The sequence below is a fragment of the Glycine max genome, chromosome 6 (assembly GCF_000004515.6).
Source record: "Glycine max cultivar Williams 82 chromosome 6, Glycine_max_v4.0, whole genome shotgun sequence".
Lineage (NCBI taxonomy): Eukaryota > Viridiplantae > Streptophyta > Magnoliopsida > Fabales > Fabaceae > Glycine > Glycine max.
In genome coordinates this window covers 8,489,311-8,511,189 of record NC_038242.2, presented here as the reverse complement: position 1 = coordinate 8,511,189, position 21,879 = coordinate 8,489,311, and the positions used below count along the sequence as shown (strand labels likewise).

Genomic DNA, 21,879 nt, shown 5'->3' with positions numbered 1-21,879 from the left:
TTCTGCTTTTGTGTGTCCATGTGCATAGAATTTTTAATTTTTTTCCTGAAAGATTACCATCCTTGGAAGCAACTAAACATAAAAAAATGGATGCTACACAGCAAAGACGTTATGAACCATCACGCTGTGGTCGTCCCCAGAAACGTCCGGTAGAGGAGTCATCTTCTCAACATCAAAAGGTAAGTGTTTTACTCAAATTCCTAAATTATAACTTACTGTCACAAAAGTCTCCAAAACTAAAACTAAAATATCCTTGAAATTTTACGCTTTGAAGCTTTTTACTCAAGTCCTGAAAGTATAACCTGCTACATGGCTGGCCCAAAATTAAAATAACTAAAATTTAAACTTTAAACGTACTATCATTTGTTATTAGTTTTTTAAAGTAAAAAGCAACACGTTTCTTTATAAAAAAAAAGTTTTTATCAATTTTGGTTTATGCTTCACTTTCTGTTGGACCGGTTTTGACATTTTAGAGTCCTAAAATGGTAGTTAACCCACCAAGCGGGAATATGTTTTTTTTTTTTTTTTTTTTTTTCTGTTTTCACTTTACTGTGTTAAAGCATTATGAACCCAGGAATGAGATGATGAGATTCTTGTGCTTGGTTTGTGTTTTGAGTCGCTGCGGCAGGTTTCTTCAAAAAGTGGGAAAGCTGCAACAAACCCTACATCCCAACAAGAACAAAGGACTCCTGACAGTGTAGTTAATAGAGATCAAAACGTCATACCTGCCAATCCCCCCGCTGCTCCTAGGTAGATTCCACTCCCGCTGCTCATTCTCACCATCACCTTTTGGATTTAACTCTCACAGCTTGAAAGTGAAGAATCGAAGAAACTAATTTTCTTTATGGTTTTGAATTTTCAGGCATTTTGTAAACACTGTTTATGACATGGAATTTGAGAGGAAGGGTATTCCCATTGACCCTCATCTCCGATTATTCAAACCCCCACCACCACCACCACCACCACCACCACCACCACCAACACCACCACCACCACCACCACCACCAGGTAATTACAATTCTCTAAACCACACACCTTTTTTTTATATTTAAATATCAGTTGCTAATATGCAGAAATTTGATACTATATCATCAGTAATTAGTTGTCTTGTTATTCAGAAATATTCGAATAAGGCACTGTTAGTTTTCATCATTATTGCAAGCCATTATTAAATATTTTGTGATAAACAAACTTCCGAATTTGTGTGACAAATAATTATTTTCTTCATGCAGAGAACGAAAGTGCCTAGCCTGCGCTCAAGAGCAGTTAAACTGGAATATAGAAACAAAGACAATAGCTTTCGGTAATATTATTTGCACTTACAAAATTTGATAAAACTAGAAGAAAAAGGTTATGCAATCAATTAAATTTTAGTGTGCAAATAATATTATCTCGGCCTTGCATGTTGATGTTGTTTTCGTGTATTCCAATTCTGCAAAGTAGTATTCCAATTCTGCAAAGTAGTACCGGATAGATTTATAATTGGCTGGTGTTAATGTTTTTTGGGCCATCAGGCAGGATAAACCCTAAAGCCCTTGTCATTACTTTTTCCGAATAGGAATAATATTCTCGATGTATGCCTGCTTTTAATCAGTCGTTTTTTCAATATTTTTTTTTCCTGAGTATCCGAGAGAGAAAAAGATTATTAGCAAAAACTTTGAGTTGTTTAGTTTAAAAAAATAATTGTTTTAAAATAACTTTACTGTCATATTTTGAAGTTTTAGAAAATATGTTTATTTAGTTTCCTATTTTCTATTTTTAGAAATTGAGATCATTGAAAATGCCTTTGGTTATTTTTAATATATAGTTTGAAATTTATAAAATATTTTTACAAGTTCCAACACAAATTTTAAATAATAATAGTAACATATTCTTATTTTAATGAATGAATAATTTATAAAAGAAAAAAATTCATATAATATATAATATTAAATTCATTAAATTTTTTATTTAAAAAATCCCTGCATAATAAGTGTTATTTGTTTATACAGAAAAATAATACAAGGAAATTATGCAACTATGCGAATTATGCAATTACCTCCTTCATGCACAATATACTTAGTTTAAAGTGTACTCTTACATTAAGTTACAGATTGCATGTATTGATACCAACAATCTTATTCAGGCACACGCATATATAGTTTCAATTAGAATAATCTTATTTTATATATTTCACTAACAATCTTTTTATCTCTTTGTCCTCTTTCTTTAAAATAAGTTCTTGAGTACCCCTTTTCAAATTAAGTTCATGGATATCCCTTTTATTTTTTCAGTATGAATTCGGGTTTCCTCCCACCAAATTTACTTCTTGTTTTGGAAAAAACTTTCTGCACACACGTTAAGAATTTGGGTTTCCTATAAATTAAGCGAATCTTTTAACGGTTTTTTTAATTGTTATTTAAAAATTATTAAAAAAAATATTTTTAATTAGGCAAATTATTTTCTTCTCTTCTTTTTTTTACTATTTTTTTTGTTTTTTTAAAGGAACAAAATTATGGTATTTCATTCGATCCAAATTAAATCAAGTGTTGAATACATGAGGGAATAACATCAAAGACATGACTACAAGCATAAAATCTTGATGTCCTTGTAAGAAAATGAACAACATGATTGACTTCTCGTTTTACATAACTCATCCTAAAGTTTGAATATATGATAAAGTAACTCTAAATTTAGATAAAATGACATGAAGATCAGTTTGCCCAGTTGATTTTGTATTGCACATATCAATGATCATTTTGCAATCGGACTCAACTATAATATTTGAAAGGATAAATTTTAATTTTCTTATAATTTTAAATCCACTATTTTGGTCCATCAGTTGATCTTATTGACATGATATTTATGTGAAAAAAGATAAAATAAAATAAAAAATAAAAATATCTTAATGAGAATTGAATTCATGATCATTTACTCATAAACATGACAATAATTCATTAATATACTTTGTTTATTTAGTTACCTACATTAACATTATTATTAGTCAATAGTTATTAATTTTTTTTTCAAATTATCAAAACTTATAAATATTTAATATATAAATATTTTTAATTTTATTTTATATCATTTATATGTTTTTTATTTTGAATAGTTTAGATATTTTTTTATCAATTTTTAATTAAATTTCATAAATTAATATGTTTATTATTTATATAATTTTTTTTTGTAAATTTTGATCATTTTAAAAAAAGTAATAACTCTTAACTAATGATATACAAAAAATAAAATTAATATAGTTAATTAAACAAAACACGTGTTTTATTATCTTGTTTATGAATAATTTTATGTAAATAATTAGAGTAAAAATAAGTTGCATATTAAAATTAATTTATAAAAAATCATTTAAATAATTTATCATGTATGAAATTTAATTAAAAATTAATAAAATAGAACCATATAAAATGATATAAAATTAAATTAAAAATATTTATATATTAAATATTTTTAAAATTTTAGATTTTGATAATTTGAAGAAAAAAAATAACATGATACATAGAAAAAATATTAATATAATTAATTAAACAAAACAAGTTAGTAATTTACTATTTTATTTATGAATAAAAGATAAGTTCAATATCTATTAAAATACCTTTTTATTTTCATTTAATCTTTTTTTTAGAAGCATCATATCATTGATTTACCTAAGCTTTATGTTAATACTAATATGTCACATTAAAGTTAACATTTGTGTTTTAATGACGATTATTTAAAAAATTAAAATTACTTATTCTAAAAAGATAAAAAATTAAATATTTTAATTTAAAAGTAACAGATGAAAATTATGGATTTAAAATTATAAAAGATTAAAATTACAATTTAACATATATGAAATACTCTGTTCAGCAATCCATTGTAGAGGATGGACTATAGCCCATCCTTCCGCATCTGCAGGTCGAGGAATTCATTTAAAATAAAGAGACTTAGCCTTTATGAAGTTATCTTGCTCATCTCTAATGCAGAGACCACAGTGGCAAAGGATGATGAATCTGGAAATATGGTTGCGTCTAAGTTGCACTTCAAGAAACCGTGTGGAGGGGGCTGCCACTTTATTTGCTGCAGTTGAGTGCTGGAAGTGTTGGCACCGTGGTGGCTTTGTCTGGCCGAGAGCCATTCAGATTAATATTGTTGCAGTATAGAAATGGATGTTGAAGGAGGTAGATCATGGTTATTCCAAAGTTTTTCATTTGCGATTTTTCCAAATTGACCATAAGGTCAGCACGAAATGGCATGAAACTTGATGGTCCACTGTATGGAGAAGGTCAAAAACCAGATCATAGATGTCATTTACTGCAGGAAACTTTCGCCTCTATTTTGTGCCAAAAACCAGTTATCTTCCAGAATTGTTGAGTTTTAGGACAATCAACGAAAAGGTGCCTGTCATTTTCCACCAAACAAGAGCAATGAACACACTCGGATGAGCATTGGACACCTTTCCCGATTAACTTTTGTCTTGTAGGGAGACATCTTCTCAAGAAACCCCATAAAAAGTGTTATTTTTGGTGGAATATTGAGATTCCAAATCTTCATCCAGCTACCAGGCACTTGGAGGTGAGTTTTTTTTTTTTTTTTTAAAAAAATTTAGGATAAGATAGGTGAAGGAAGAGAACCTCAACTAGGTTGAGGCCCTCTCAGCACCCCCACATCAATCACTCCCCAAATATCATAAAAGAAAAGAAAAGAAACAAAACATGATGAGGGACTAGGCCAAAACCAGTGAAGCTAACAAAATCTATAGGCAAGAAGGGAAATTTTATTCCTAAAGAAGTCATGCCTAACAAAATGGGGGATAGAATCCCACCAAGAGTAAGTGTTGCGGGATGGGGCACCAAAATTAGTCAACTTGTCCGCATAAGAATTACCTCCTTTAAAAATATGAGGAAAAATCAAAACTATATTTTTACAAAAAAAACTTGCAATTTAACCATCTTCTGTGCAACCGCCAAAGAACAAGAGAGGGGTTGTGAAAGGCTTGAATAACCATAGATGAGTCACATTCAATCCATAGATTAGTACATCCCTTAAGAGAAGCAACTTCTAAGGCAAAAATGACAGCAAACACCTCAGTAAAAAAAGCATTCTACACCCCAATATAAGAAGATAGACACCCCAGAAAACCCCCCAAATGGTCACGAAAAATAGCTCCCAAACCAGCATATATTATCATCAGTATTGCACTTGGAGGTGAGCATATATTATCAATAATGGAATTCATAATATTATGGTATGCACTTTTCACAGTATAAAAACCATTATGACTATACCTCCAAATCTGTTTGTCATCCTCCAGAACATTATATAAAGGCATTTGTTGAATTGCAGTTGCTTCCTCTTCGCTAAAAAACGCATCAATGAGATCCCTTTGCCATTCTTGTGATCACCAACAGTTAAATAATTTGGACCCAAGGTTGATTGCAAATGTTAACAGAATTTCCATTTCCCAATCTCCATCTCAAGCCTTGATTTACCATCACTTGTAAAGCATGAATACTACGCCAAACAAAACTTAGATTATTTCCTAACTGGGCATCCAAAAAATTCCCTGATGGAAAGTATTTAGCTTTGAATACTTTAGTAACTATAATATCATGGTTGGTCATTAATCTCCAACCTTGCTTTCCTAGCATGGTAAGATTAATAGCATAGAGATGTCTAAAAGCCATACCTCTAGATTCTTTCCTCATGGTCAGCTTTTCCTAGTTCATCGAATGGATTCCTTTCCCTGTCTATTTGCTACTTCCCCACCAGAAATAGTTCATCATTTTTCTCAAGCTCACCCTGCAAGGTAATTGGCAATAAAAACACACTCATGCAGTATGTAGGGATAGATTGTGCCATTGTTATGATGAGAACTTCTTTTCCAGCTTTTCTGAGAAACTTGGTGGACCAGTGGTTGATTTTAGTCCATAGCTTGCCTTTTAGAAACCCAAAAATGGCTTTTTTCCTTCTTCCAATAATGGATGGCAGCTCTAAGTACTTTAATGTTCCAATTGTTTGTGATACTCCAAGCAGTGTCGCAATATTAATTGCTCCTGGATGTGTTGAAGTTGAAAAATATCTCTGATTTCTGATAGTTAATGTGTTGACCAAATGCTTTACCATTGATCTCCATAATGTTTTTTAGAGTAATTGTTTCTCTTTCCTCCGTCCTGCAAAATAAAAAATAATCATCAACAGATGTGTGAGGAGAGGAGCTCCTCTACACACCTTCACGCCATATATATCACCCCTCCTGTCATGATCTTTTAAGAGAGAAGAGAGGTCTTTTGTACATAATGTGAAAAGGAAAGGGGACAGGAGATCTCCTTGTCTTAAGCCTCTTCTTGGAGAAATTTATCCTTTAGAGCCACCATTTATATTGACAAAGTATAGAAAGGGGACAGTGTGAAGATGGAGATAAATCCAACCAAGCCATTTTTCATCAAATTCCATCTTTTTCATAACATTCAGGAGGTAATTCCAATCCACTTTATCAAAAGTTTTACCGATGTCAATTTTTAAGGCCACCTCACCAAAATTTACCGATGTCAATTTTTAATGCCACCTCACCAATTTTCCCTTTCTGCTTACTTTTTATATGGTGAATTATTTCAAATGGTAAGAGGACCTTATCAAGTATAGAACGGTTCTCTACAAAAAGTTGACTGATGTTGGGATATACATTTAGGAAGGATTTTTTTGAGACAGTTAGCTAGGATTTTGAAATAATTTTGTACAGAATATTACAAAGAGAGATGGGTCTAAAACCTTTCGTACAAATTGAGTTTTTTTTTTTTTTTTTAATTTTTGGGATAAGAACAGTGGTTGTTGCATTTACCTCATGAGGAAGAACATAGTTTTTTGAGCCAAGATATACTCGAATGAAAGACTTCATGACCACAAAGATGCTATTTTTTTTTTATAAAAAAGTTGGATTGAGTCCATCTGGACCTAGAGCCTTGTCTGAATTCATCTAAAAATGAGCTTCTTTAAATTCTTCCATAGTAAAAGATGCCAACTGTGAGTCATTTCATAGTGGAGAATGCAAGGAGAAATATTATTGATAATAGGCATGGAAGCATTACAGTTATTCTCAACTTGGTACAAATTTATAAAATAAGAAATAGCAACATCAGAAATTTCTTTATGGCTAAAAACAACAACTCCATCTTGATTGGTGAGAGATAGATTTTATTTCAATTTTTCCTTGAACTTGCAGCTGAGTGGAAAAATTTGGAGTTGATATCTCCATCCTTCAACCAATAAACTTTTGCTCTCTGACGCCAATATGTTTCCTCTGCGACAATCAGCGTATTAAGCTTCTCTTGTTTTTCCTAAAATTCAGCAGCAACATGAGGATTCATTGATTGGCGGATTAATTCCAGCTAGTGTCTAACAACATCAATCTGGTCATGGTATTTCTTACTTAAGCTTCTGCCCTATTTGTCCATTTCATCCGTCCAACAATGAATTTTGGATATAACATTTTTAGTTAAAGATTTTGCCCATCAAACATGAACAATCTCGTCTAAATCAGGTTCCATGGGCCTAGTGTTCTCAAATTTAATTCTTCTTTTAAAAATGCATTTCTTCGAGGCATCAAGTTTAAACAATATAGGTGAGTGATCAGATTTTGATTATTTCGAATGTGAGAAAAGATCAATCCACTCAATGATTGCAAGCCCTCTATCAAGTTTCTCTACAACAAAATCATATTTCCCCTTCTTCTAGCCCAAGCATACCGATAACCTCTCCCTTCTTTTTGGTCTTATAAATTTTAAAACTTTCATTTTGATTTTTTTAATTGTGAAATTTGACTTAGTGAAGTAATTAAAATTGTGTTTTGATGTTGTTCATAGGGTGACTTTTGCATTTTTTTTATAATATTTCTGATGTTTTATGGTTAAAAATTAGTTAAGTTTGATAGTCTTTATATGTAAATGAATCTACTGGTATTAGTTTTATATCTTGAATCGATTGAAAAAGACTTAAAAAAGCTATCTCAAAACGAAAAAAAAAACATCTTTTGCTCTTTAATTGTTTAATGATGGTCAATTTTTGCATTCTCCTGCATATGAGATTATTTTGTACAAACAATAACATCATTCGCATTGTCTTTGTGTTAGTGAATGTGGCAGTACAACTTTCACCACTTGAATCAATTTAAAAAGACTTGAATATGGTGTATAAAAATTGTAAATATTAGTTTTTATACTTAGTAACCTCCTTTTAGATTTAGCAATGAATGATTTTATTGTTCAACAATAAAAAGAAAATCACACCTCAAATTCATAAAAAGAAAATAGACTATTTTAAAAAATATTATTAGGCAAAAAAATTAAATACTGTCAATAAAAAGTGCAAGTAAATATTTATATTCTAAAATATTAATAAATGATAAAACCAAACAATATATAACATTAATAGTTGTAACAAACTTATAATTTTATAATTTAATTATAATATAATTTGCCTAATTAAAAATATTTTTAATATTTTTTTAAATAACAAAATAAATAAATAAATGAAGGAGAAACCATTAAGAATTCGGTTATGGGAAAATCGAATTCTCAACGTGTGTGAATTTTTTTTCTTCTGAAAACAATAAGTGAATTTGGTGGAAGGACAACCGAATTAAAACTGCAAAAAAAAAAAAATTAAAAAAATGGACATATCCATGTACTTAACGCCCGGGAGTATTGAGGAACATAATTTGAAGAAAAAAAAGGTGACAGAGAGATAAAAATGTCTTTCATCAACAGCTCTAATTTATTTTTATTTTTCTCTTCTTATAAAATAAGTCTATCATATTTATATTGTTTTCCTTTTTTTCTTTTCTCTTTCTTGGTGTCTCATAGCACAATAGATGTTCAATTCATCAAACATTTCCCTTTCAATTATATGGCAACAATGAAACTTTAACAAAGGTAAGGGATTACTAGTTAGCTAGGACTATACAATGGCTCACAAAATGGTTTTTTTCCTGCGGGTTTTATGAGAGATTATTTTTTGGTGAATTGGATTTTAATTATGAAAGATGATGGCTCAGCAAATAAACAACTAGAGACAGTGGTAGTAGCAACAAGTTGACATGCAGAAACAAACTAGAATTTCCTTCAAAGATATAGTGATGGGAAATAAGGATATGTCAGTCTGTAAATTAAGCAAATTAAGGATGACCTCTTCAAATAGAATGTTTGCATAATTAAATGAGGATGCATGGTAATCCTCTAAAGCCAATGGTGCAAGTTACTGATTCAGTTTTTCAAGGCCTTTGCACTCCAAGGCAAGTTACTGATTCAATTTTTCAAGGCCTTTGCAATCCAAGGCAAGATGCACTTGTTAAACTTCTTGGGAAGAATATTGGTTTTCATACTATGCGGGACAAAGTTTTGATTATTTAATTTATGGTCAAATTTGACAATGAAGTTGATAGTCTCAAAGTGACGGATGAAGGACTGTGGATGATGATCTTTGATCATTATCTCATGGTGCAAGTTTGGGAGCCAGGTTTTCTCTCTGACAACAAAATTTGATAAAACTAGGGTATGGATTTTGTTCCCTGGATTGAATTGGTACTATTATTATACAAAATATTGCACCAACGGATAACAAAATACAAGAGACAATGACAATCCATACTGTCAAACTAGTTCCCTAAGACACTCCAACAGATTATTGCACCAATTGACAAAAACATCAGACCACCGCGTATGGACCCCTTATGCATAAACCAGATCCAAGTCCAGTTCCGAAAATTTGAGTCAGTCCCAAGAAACACAGCTTTATTCCTCGGCAATCACAAACAACAGCAAGTGCAATGCCAGAACATAAACCAAAACTTGCTGATACTTTTGCCCTAAAGTAAACCCTCGTGCTGCATGTAGTGCTGTCTTACTTGAGAAGGTTGTACAACAGTACTAAACACCAACCACTTGTACGCATAACACCAAACCTTCTGCTTCTTGTATTCTTTTTTATGCGTGTTTTAAATATACGATTTTCCTAGTCTGGATTCCTTTTCTTAGTGAAATTCCAATCAATTGTGTTAGAAAGATGTGGACCAAATAAGCATTATGGCATGTTTGAATCAATTTATGAAATGAGTAAAGCCACTTTTTATTTAAAAAAATGTAGATGTTATCTAGACAGATCTACATAAGAAGTCAAATGTTGGACCAAATAGGGATTAAAGCATGTTTGGATCAATTTATGAAATGAGTAAAATCACTTTTTACTTATTAAAAAATATTCTAGTTATAGTATCTCTTTATTTCTAGAAAGACGAGTTAAAGAAGTCAAAGGCGGAGCAAAGAAGCATTAATTAATTATAGCATGTTTGGATCAATTCTGTAAAAATAATAAAAAAAAAGACATGTTTGCGTCAATTTTTGAAATAAGTAAAATCAATTCTTATTAAAAAAAAGTTAGAAGTTACAATAAGTGGAATTTTTATTCCCATAGTTTCTAGAGATATGTGTATAAGAAGTCAAACACAGAACCATCAAATATTATTATATTTTTGTTAGGTTCAAGAGATAATGAGTATTTTTTAATCCCACTTAATCATAAACTAATTCCTTTTATAGTATATGGTTATCGTTGATTTAATTTTTTTTCACATAAAAATCAAATACGAATTATTACATTAAATAAATTATTTTTAATCATATGAACATAATAAAGTGTTACACTACTATACAAACTCTTTATGTTACATGTTTGAATCAATTTATGACAAAAAGAGTAAAAAATAATTATTATTTATAACTCTTTTCATGTATAAGTTATAATGTTACCTTCGTTTCAAAATAAGTGTTATATTAGAAAAAAATTATTTCAAAATAAGTATAACATTTGGCTTCTAATGCAAATTAATTGTTCTTTTCCATTCGTAACTCTAATAAATATTATTTTAATTTTTGAATCTAATATTAATACTATATTTTTTATTTATCTATTTAATAAGGTTAGTTTTATAAAATTATCATTTCTTTTTATTTATTTTTTAACTTTTATTAATCTATGTAAAACAATCTAAAATGACACGTACTTAATTTGAAAAGGAGGGAGTATCTCTTTATTTCTAAATATATGTGTGCATTCATAAGAAATCAAAATGTGGGATCATGTGATCATAATAGTTAATTAGAGCAAATTATACTCACTTTTTGTTGAGTTTAGGACTTATGTCTTATTATACTCGCCTTCCCTATTTATTTTCACCCTGTATTAATCTCTCCTAATTTTCCATCATGTATTACACTTGGGACCCCTAACCTCCAAACACCATAAAAAATGTGTTAACCGAAGCTAACTTGTGCCCGGCATATATTCTTCCTTGGAAACCATCCTCAAACCTTTGATGCATCTTGGGCCCCTGCAGAATAAAATTCACTTGCTTTATGATCAAAATTTTCTTCAAATGCTATTTAGAATTCAACTGCAAAGGTTCAAGTTGATGTTTATTACCCATCTAACACATTGACAATGGAGAAGCTACTTTTTTCAAGTTTATCACAAGATCCACAAATATTATATATGTTGCAACAATACTTGATGCAGCTGCATTCTCAACAATACAAATTTCCATAAATTATCAAAGAAGATAGAAAACTCCACAGCTTCAGGATCCAAAACATGACAAAAGAAAACAAAAATCCAACATTTAAAAATTGCTTATCAGAATCTTCACCCGATCAAAAATTAAAATCTCATCAATGGTAATTCCCCAAAAATTCAATAAAAAAACTTATGAGACAACAAAGCTACACCCAACTCATTCGCACATACTCCCTTCTCCAACACATCGGGTCCTTCGAGTGAGATCAAACTCCACACACTGAGACGATTCAGATTCGATAGATCTGGGTCACAATTCGAGTAAGGCTGGGATGTGGAAAATAGCAAGGGAGAAGGCGGGCTTGATGGAGTGCGACTAGGATGTGGAGAGGTGGAGGTCGCATGTCGCTGAATGTCGTCGTCACAAGTGATGGAGAAATGATGTCATGGAGAGACGGTTTTCCATATTCGACAGATCTAGATCGCAGACAAAGTCTATCTCACACTACCTATCATCATTGAGATTTTGCAACCCTCTCTCTATTTCCTCTATTTTTGGCATAATTATTGTTAATTATAACACCCCTAATTGTTGTTGCTGTTTCTATAGTTCTTACAGTATGATACTTTACAGGGTAATATTCTTCAACAACATGTGCTGTTACTTTTAATATCAATGACTCTTCTTACAAATTAATATAAGAGTTTTTAACGATTTTATTATGACTCATTTTTTCGAAAAACATCTCATAAGATTACACATCTCATTATTATTTTAAGTCAAACACATTTACCTATTGAATTTTTAAGTAATAAACTATTAAAAAATAAATACACCTTTTATCAATTAATTCTTTTGATTTATCATGTATAATTATATTTGTTTAATTTATTGATTATTTTTATTCAAGTGTGTGGGTGTTACATTAGTGGGTTAAATGAAGAGTGTTATTTCAACCTTTCACTACAAAAATAAACATGGTTAGTTAGCATTGACACGGGTGCAAAAGAAAAGTATTTTGAAAAAAAAATGTGAGTATAATAAGTCATAAATTCATGAGAGATAAGTGTAATTTTCTGTAGTTATATTAATTAAATGTTTTATATTTTTTCTTTTTCTCTAACTTTATAATGGCCTCAAATTGTGTTTTTGTGAAAGAAATAAAAATTCCCCTCTCCTTGTTGAGGTGATATTATTTTCATTTTATGCCGATATGAATCTTCAGTAAAGAATTAGTTTTACAAATTATTTTGATTCTCAAAATTGATTTTACCGAGAGTAGAGTTAATTCTAAGAATATAAAATAATAACTTTTAATGAAAATAAACTTAATTTTGGATATGGAATTAATTAAATTTTAAAAATTGTATTTATATTTTCTTTTAAAAAAATATTTATATTACAAGCATTTTATTATTCAAATAAAAATATTGTTTTGAAATATTAATTAATTCTTAGTAATAATTTTTTAAAAAAGCAATTCATTCAGTATTAATTTTTTATGTTATTAAAATCTGAAAAAATTGAAGTGTGCCAGTTGTCGCACATGCACTAGCCCTGGCAAAGATGTTTTGCCCATCCATATTGTTTCTTATCATGTCAAGTATGCAAATTAATATTATTTATATATTCTTTTAACTATATTTTAATAAGAGAAATGCTTTCAAATGCATTTCCTAACTATTATTTTCTTTTTATACTCCCTTTCTTATTGGGTGAAACACGAGTTTTATACTAAATATGTATGTCATATTTCCATTTTAAATCCTGTCTCCAAATTAACGAGGCTCACATGAAGTTCAATTAATATTAGAGAATACTGCTAGATAACACATTCATATATATAAAAGAAATGTTTGTTTATATGTTTGTCCATTTACATGAATTGTTCAGGTTGTGGGACGAATAATGGAAAGACAGAAACAAGCCAAAACCATTGTGCCTACGTCTCATGAGGAATTCTCGATCTCCTCTACTCCTGAAAGCACTGCAGCGCCCACTCTTGTTCCTAATCCGCTGACCCTGTCACTATCAAACTCTTCAACTTCACTGATTAGTGGAACACAATCAAGTCACCCTTTTTTATCCCCGGTAAATTAATTATTTACTATAAATTTATATATACCACTTTGAAATGACAACCTAAACATACAATTATTGATTATATCTTCTTTTTTTGTGAGAAATTAATGATTATATCTTGTATCTTATGATGCTTCTTAAGTATATATATATATATATATGCCACTTGAGTTCACAAGTGATCATTTTTTCTTTAATACATAATTTAATTAGGACGGATTGGCGTTGGAAGGAGTTGTTTCATCTACTCAAGGACAAGATATGACACAAACAGGTCACTTCAATCAATTTATCGACATGCAAAATGAAATTTCTTTTGCGTAAGTTTATCCTGTCAATTTAACTATGAATTATCATGCGTTTTATATATTATCATATAATGTTAATGCAGTATTTATTTTTTACTTGCTAATCTTGAGTATATATATTCTGCATTCCTATGTTGTAGGCTTCAAGGTACCAAACAATCCACACTTGGCACCAAACACAACCCAAACCCAAACAATCCACACTTTGTACCAAACACAATAGAAAACAACAATTTCAATGGTGTCAATCCAGCATTGTTTAACCCAAACCCCGTGAGTATTATTGAAGAAACATGTTCCACAACTAAAGTTAATTAATTGCATTGCATATATATGCTTTGCTTTTTGTGCATCTTAAATTGCCATATTTGTTGTCAATATCTTAACTTTGTATGCAGGTACATGCAAGGTCAGGGATTGAAATAGGAAATCCAATTGAAAAATTTGTAACCCCCCAAAGACCTACATTATTTCTTCCTCACAGTAGTCATATCAGTAAATCTCATGTTGCATGGAATTCAAGGTGACATTTGACATTTTAACTACAAATATTTAATATTTATCCAGTTATTCATCTCCATAAAATTTTTTACCCAAAATACAACAAAATTGTTGCTCTCACATATGGACCCATCTCTCGGTGTGAGACTCACAATTTTGTATTGTAGTAGTATCTAATAAATTGCTGGCCTCTATAGTAAAACTTCATTAATTATTTCAATTTTCTTTTAAAGCAAATATTAATTATTTAAACTTGGAATTAAATGTCTTTAGAAGTTACATGTGATCGTAATTATGACACTCATGAATTTGAATTTTTAACGGTAGGCCCAAAAACCACCAATTCTTTGCTCTTCATTTCTATGGTGCGCAATACTCATCCAACTACACGCAGTACACAACAAAATTGTTGATCTCACACATGGGTCCATCTTTATGTCTGTGACTCACAATTTTGTATCGTAGTAGTATCTAATAAATTGTTGGCCTTTACGGTGAAACTTCATTGATTATTTCAACTTTCTTTTTAAGCACACATTAATTATTTTAACTTAGAATTAAATATCTTTAGATGTTACATGTGCTCACAATGACGTTTGTTTGAGTTTGAATTTTTAATCATAGGCCTGAAAACCACCAATTCTCTAATTCTGATTTCTATGGTGCACGATACGCAACCAACTACACACAGTATGATTCCATTCCTCTGCTTCTTATTGCGATTACTTGATTAACTAGTTAACAACAAAATGCATGAACTATTTATTTTTATTCAGGTCGCCCCAACCATTCAATACTATGCAGAATCAACAAGTAGGCCATGCCTCTGGAATGCAGCAGATGTTTGATTTACAATCTCAAAATCCTATGAGGTCTGTCTACTCAATGTATAGTATATATATATATGCTACGTATCTAGACAATATTTCGTCTTATTTTGTGGAAACTTGCTTTTAAAGAAAATTTACTATGTATAATGTTATTATAATGGTCAAAATAACTGCTTACAAAATCAGCATAAAATAATAAGCATGTGTTATTTTTTGTATAAGGTTGGAACCATACTCAAATCTTGAGCCTGTTGTTGCAACAATGCCCCCAAATCCTGCTCAACAAGGTTATAGATCCGTGCTGGCTGATCCTGCAGCTCCTTCTGCATCCATACTTGCGACAACAAGAAATTCCTTTGGACACAGATCTTCAATGCCTCCTATGTATGAAATATTTGGCCTTAATTTTCCACTTTGCTTACTTGTTTTAAAAAGTTTGTCATTTAAAGATTTATATATAAGTTTATATATATATATATATATATATATATATATATATATATATATATATATATATATATATATATATATATATATATATATAGACACACACACACATTAAAAGCCATAAGTTTAGAAAAAAATAATTACATTTGATTAATTTAACTTGATATTTTATTATGTTACATCTTGATTTATATTATAGAGATGTCAAAAGACTTATAGAGAAGTAAAAAACATAATTGAGGAGGGATGACTCCTTTCAATAACTATTTATGTGTGGTAATTTTATCTGTCAAAAAATTGAATTAAAAGTTTTAATTTATTGAATAATACAAGTTTATAATTCAATTTATTAAATAAATTAAATTTGATGTAAAATATATTTGAGTCTAAGTAATAGTCGACTCCAGATTACATCACTAGATGTGCTTGATTTATTTAAAATTTAATGTATATTATTGTTGAGTTCATATTAAAATATTACAAGATTGAATTAATAAAATTTAATATATATACATATAGTTTTTGAAGGGAATAGCTTCCAAAAAAAAAGTTACTCATAAAGTAACTCCATCTCTTTTTTTTTTATAATTAATCTGTCATATAAACAATCTATAACAACTTTTATAAAATTGCAATTATTTTAAAATGAAGAACTATATCCATTATCAAACATGATATTATATTTTTTATGTTAACAAGATTATCTTATTGCAGGTATCCCCCGTTGTATGAAAACCAAGATCATCATCATCCCCAACTCATGATGCCTAATGGTCTTGGACAGCAAAGTGGTGCCTTTTTGCAACAGTGGTGAGCAACCTTTATAGCAATAACTTTTAACACTCTCGCCTAAAACTATATAGAAAGATGATATGGCATTTTTTTATCAACTGCATAAGCGGTTCATTAATTTCTGTATGATAATTAACAATTGTAAAATTTTGAAATAAAGGTCCCAGGGATTGCCGAATCAGAATAGTGAATATAATCAAAGGATGAACACTCATAATCTACAACGGGAGAGTAACACAAGTTCGCAGGCAAGTCAATCAAGGATTCTGGGCCACTCAAGTAATGGAACAATTGAAGGAACAAGTTCCCAAGTTTTTAGCACCAGGGAGGCTGAGATTGCACCCGTTTCAAGGTATCAATTTTTTTCATTTGGTTAATGTGATAATAAGTGATGTAATGCAAAAATAGAAATAAGAATGCAGTGAAAACGAGAATTAAGAAAAAAAGAAGTATATATTTATAAAATTCCTTAAAAGAAGTATATAATTAAACACAATTTAATGATAAGAGATAGTAAAAAGTAGTATTGTGAAAATTTATATAAATATTATAGTTCGTTATATTTTTATTAGAAAAGAACACTAGGAAAAGACACAGAAGAAATAGAACTACAAATATGATAAGAAATACGACATATTAATAACTATAAGGTCCTTTTATTTATAGTGATTTTTGTATATCACCAGATTCATCACTCTTACAAAATGGAAAATAATACCAAGTATCATAATTTCAAATATATATTTGGTGTTATTATTTACGTGGTTGAATATATATGTGTGCATAGGGCTCAACCTTCGGAGGCTATTCGCAGAATTCTGGATATGAACCCCACCAGACTAGTTACGCATGCTCCTACTAACAACATGCAAATTGGAAGGGTAAAATCCAAAACCTTTTTATCTTTTTATTTAAGGCAACAATGACAAAAATGTATAATAACGACTGAGTTATAACATATGTAAAGCTCTATATGTATTGTTGCCAACAGTGTACACATAATTATGATCTAGGAAACCAATTGTTGTCACTGAGAGAGGTAAAATCCACATCATCATTCGTTCATAATCGCAAGACATAAGTATAGAAGTTCCCTCAATCAAGATGTTCTCTTTTATGTGTGCATGTGCATATAGAATTTATATTTTCCCTGAAAGATTACCATTCTCGGAAATAACTAAACATAGGAAAATGGATGTTACACACAGATACGTTATGAACCGCCACGTCGTGGTCGTCCCCGAAAACGACGTGATGATGAAGAAGAGTCATCTTCTCAAAGTGGAAAGGTAAGTGTTTTACTCCGTCATGCAAAGAGTAAAATACTATTTTAATTCTTGAAAATGTAATGTAATATTACGTTAGTCTAAAAAATTAATGAGTCTGAAATTAGTCTTTGAAAGTGTAACATACTCTCATGGTATTATACGTACACTTTCAGGAATTAATTAAAATAATGGTAGTTTACTCATCATGCCAGCATGAATAATTATGATCCAGGAAACCATTTGTTGTCACTGAGAGAAGTAAAATCCATATCATCATTCACTCATAATCTCAAGACATAAGTATAGAAGTCTCCTCAATCAAGATGATCTCCTTTTATGTGTGCATGTGCATAGAATTTTTTTTCCTGAAAGATTATCATTCTTGTAAATAACTAAACATGGGAAAATGAATGTTGCACACAGAAACGTTCTGAACCACCACGTCGTGGTCGTCCCCGAAAACAACGTGATGATGCAACTGAATCATTTTCTCAACGTGGAAAGGTAAGTGTTTTACTCAGTCATACCAAGAGTAAATCATTATTTTAATTCTTGAAAATATAATGCAATGTTACCTTAGTCTAAAAAATTAATGAATTTGAAATTAGTCTTTCAAAGTATAACGTACTGTCACGGTATTATACACTTTCAGGAACTAATTAAAATAATGGTAGTTTACTCATCATGCAAGCATGAATATGTTGTTTTTGTTTAATCGTCATAAAGTATGAACTAAGAATGAAATGATGAGATTCTTCTTCTTGGTTTGTTTTGAGTAGTCGCGGAAGGTTTCTTCTAAAGCTCAAAAGGCTGAAACAACCTATGCATCTCAACAAATACCACAACAGACTCCTGACAGTGTAATGAATACAGATCAAAATGCCATACTCACAAACACTGTCTATGACATGGAATTTGAGACGAAGGGTATTCCTCCACCACCACCACCACCAGGTAATTACAATTCTCTAAACCATGCACACACTTTTTTTAATTAAATAAAAGTTGCTAATATGCAGAGATTTAACTGTCAGTAATTAGTTGTCTTGTTATTTAGCAATATTCTAATAACCTACTGTTAGTTTTCATCATCATAGAGAAATTATAATGCAAGCCAGTGTTACATAGTTTGAGCTAAGAAAATCTTTAGAATTTATGACAAATGGCTATTTTCTTCGTGCAGAGAACTAATGTGCCTAGCCTGCTCTAATGAAGTGTCAAGTGCCCGGAATGCTCAAGAGCAGTTAAATTGGATTATGTTAATTCTTATCTTTTTAAAAACTCATTATTGTTAGACATTTCTCAAAGAATAGAAACAAAGACTATAGCTTTCAGTTTAATGTTATTTGCATGTCAATGTTGTTTTCGTGTATACCAATTTTGCAATGCAGTGTTGGTTAGATTTATAATTGGCTGCGCTATTAATGTTTTTGGGGCCACCAGGCAAGCTAAACCCTAAACTATCATTACTTCTTCAAAATAGGAATAATCTCCCCCGATGCATGTCTGGTTTTCATCATTCTTTGCTATTTTTTTCTTCTTCTCTTGATCCGAGAGATAAAAAAAGATGATTAGCAAAAATGCATGTTGATGAGTTGTTTAGTTTAAGAAAATATTTATTTTTGTTTTTTTTTAAATATTTGTACTGTTATATTTAGAGGTTTTAGAAAACATGTTTATTTAGTGCCCTATTTCTATTTTTAAAAATTGAGATATCATTGAAACTTCCTTTGATTATTTTTCTTAGTTTGAAATTATAAAATATTTTTTATAAATAACAATATTATATTCTTACTTTCATCAATGAATATTTTATAAAAAGAAACATATTCATATTATATATAATATTTAATTCATTAAATTGTTAATTTATTTATTAAAAAAATCCTACGTAACAAGTGTTATTTGTTAATAAAGAAAACAATACAAGCATATCAATTAAAGAGGTTGATCCAGTGAATTATGCAATTACCTCCTCCATGCAGAATATACTTAGTTTAAAGTGTGTAAAGGTTGTGTGGAGACCTCTTCCTGAAGATTGGTTGAAATGGAACGTGGATGGGTCTGTGGTTCTCATAGGGTCTGTGGTCTCCTCCTAATGCAATTTAATGTATTAGAACATTAAATTATAAATTTTATATAAAAATTAATGACATAATTATTGAATATATTTTATTTTTTCTGATTGCTGCCCTCTCATCTCAGTCTAGGTCCGTCCCTGGTTCTCAATGGTTCGAAGGCTTCGTGTGGAGGGGTGTTGCGGAATTGCTTTGGTGCCTGGATTTCAGGCTTTCTTAGAAATATTGGAACCACTTACGTGCTTTCTGCTGAGTTGTGGGGTATTTTTTCTACATTAGATATCTCTTGGAGAGTGGGGCATAGGCGAGTCTTAGTTGAATGTGACTCTAAGGTGACGGCGAAACTCATGTCTAAGGGTTGCTTATCCTCCCATCCTTATAGCCCCCTGATTCATTCGATCCAGCGATTCTTCAGTAGAAGTTGGGTGCTGCGAGTTAACCACGTTTACAGGAAGAGAAATGCTGTTGCAGACTCGCTGGCAGCGTTGGCTCATTCAAAGCCTATTGGGTTGTTTTTACTTCAATCCCATCCCCCTCTTTGTTCTTCCCTTTTGTTAAAGGATCTGGTTGCTGGACCTATTGTTCGGGCTGTAGCTTTTGTGGCATTAGTGATGTGATCTTTATTAGGAGTTAATCGTTTGGTACAGGTTAAGGAATCAAATGACGTCACTTTTAAATATGAAAGATAAGTCAAGGTAAACATCAGAAGAATTCAACCTTAATAAGTTCGAGATTGGTTAAAAAAGAAACTCAAAAAAAACTACACACGTTCTTTAAATGTTAAAAGTCCATTTTCTTTAAAATGAGTTGAATACATATGGTGTAGTAGAGATGGAGTGGAAAATGCACCAATTTATTTAATTAAAATTACAAAAATAAAAAATATTTGATATGGACCTTCAAATTAGTTTAGACCTTTAGCAGTCAAGATTCTTGGAAGTGTTTTTGGGACTTCGTCTTTCTCCACTTAATCCTTGTCAAATATGGTTATTATCATTTGTTGGAGGATGTTCTCTAATTAATTGATCCTATTTCTGATCATAAGTCTTTCTATTTCGACAGTTTTAAGATTCTCATCAATTAGTCCACATTGAATATAAAAAAAGGTGTTCTTACATTTAAGTTACAGATTGCATGTATTGATACTAACAATCTTATTCAGGCACACGTATATACTTTCAAGTATATGGCAACATTGAAACTTTAAAAAGGTAAGGAACAACTAGTTAGGGTTATACAATGGCTCACGATCGATATGGTTTTTTCAGCTGGTTTTATGAGAGAGATTTTTTTTTTTTAATTTGGTGAATTGGATTTTATGAGAGATGGTGGCTCAAGAAATGAGCCACTAGATAGTGGCAGTAGCAACAAGTTGACATAGAGAAACAAACTATAATCTCCTTCAAAGATATAATATTGATGGGAAATAAGAATATGTAAGTCTGCAAATCGAAGGATGACCTCTTCAAAGAGAATGTTTGCAGAATTGAATATGAGGATGCTAAGCCTATGGTGCACGTTACTGTTTCAGGTTTTCAAGGCCTTTGCACTCCATGGCAAGATGCAATTTGTTGTTAAACTTCTTGGGAAGAATATTGGTTTTCATACTATGGGGGACAAACTCTAGGTTTTTTATTTTATGGTCAAATTTGACAATGAAGTTGATCGTCTCAAAGTGACCGATGAAGGACTGTGGATGATCATTGATCATTATCTCAAGGAGTAAGTTTTTGGACGCTAGATTTTCTCTTTGAATACAAAAATTGATAAAATTATGGTATGGACTTGATTCCCTGGATTGAAAATTGGTACTGTATTAATATGAAAGCATTTTCATGGTTTTATCTTCAGTAATTGGGAAGTTCATAAAGCTTGATAGCGATATTTTAGATTCCTGAGGTCGTCGATTTGCTTTCTCGAGTATGTATTGAAGTTGATCTCAACAAACCTATAAAGGGAAAGTATGGATTAAAGGTTATTAGTATAAGGTTGTGTATGAAGGCCTTCCTTGTATTTGCACAAATTGTGGATGTT

The 21,879-nt window shown here is 30.7% G+C and overlaps 1 protein-coding gene across 1 annotated transcript; it reads left to right on the top strand.

The window, feature by feature from the left end:
• The first annotated feature begins 75 nt into the window (after positions 1-75).
• On the top strand, positions 76-16,521 carry LOC102669926 (ras-associated and pleckstrin homology domains-containing protein 1). The gene is made up of 11 exons (XM_041016084.1): positions 76-179; positions 629-750; positions 863-1,008; positions 3,960-3,997; positions 13,433-13,563; positions 14,070-14,202; positions 14,328-14,452; positions 15,055-15,120; positions 15,207-15,302; positions 15,483-15,644; positions 16,422-16,521. The coding sequence occupies exons 1-11, from the start codon at positions 87-89 to the stop codon at positions 16,519-16,521; spliced, it is 1,212 nt and encodes a 403-aa protein (XP_040872018.1). The 5' UTR covers positions 76-86.
• The last annotated feature ends 5,358 nt before the right edge of the window (positions 16,522-21,879 follow it).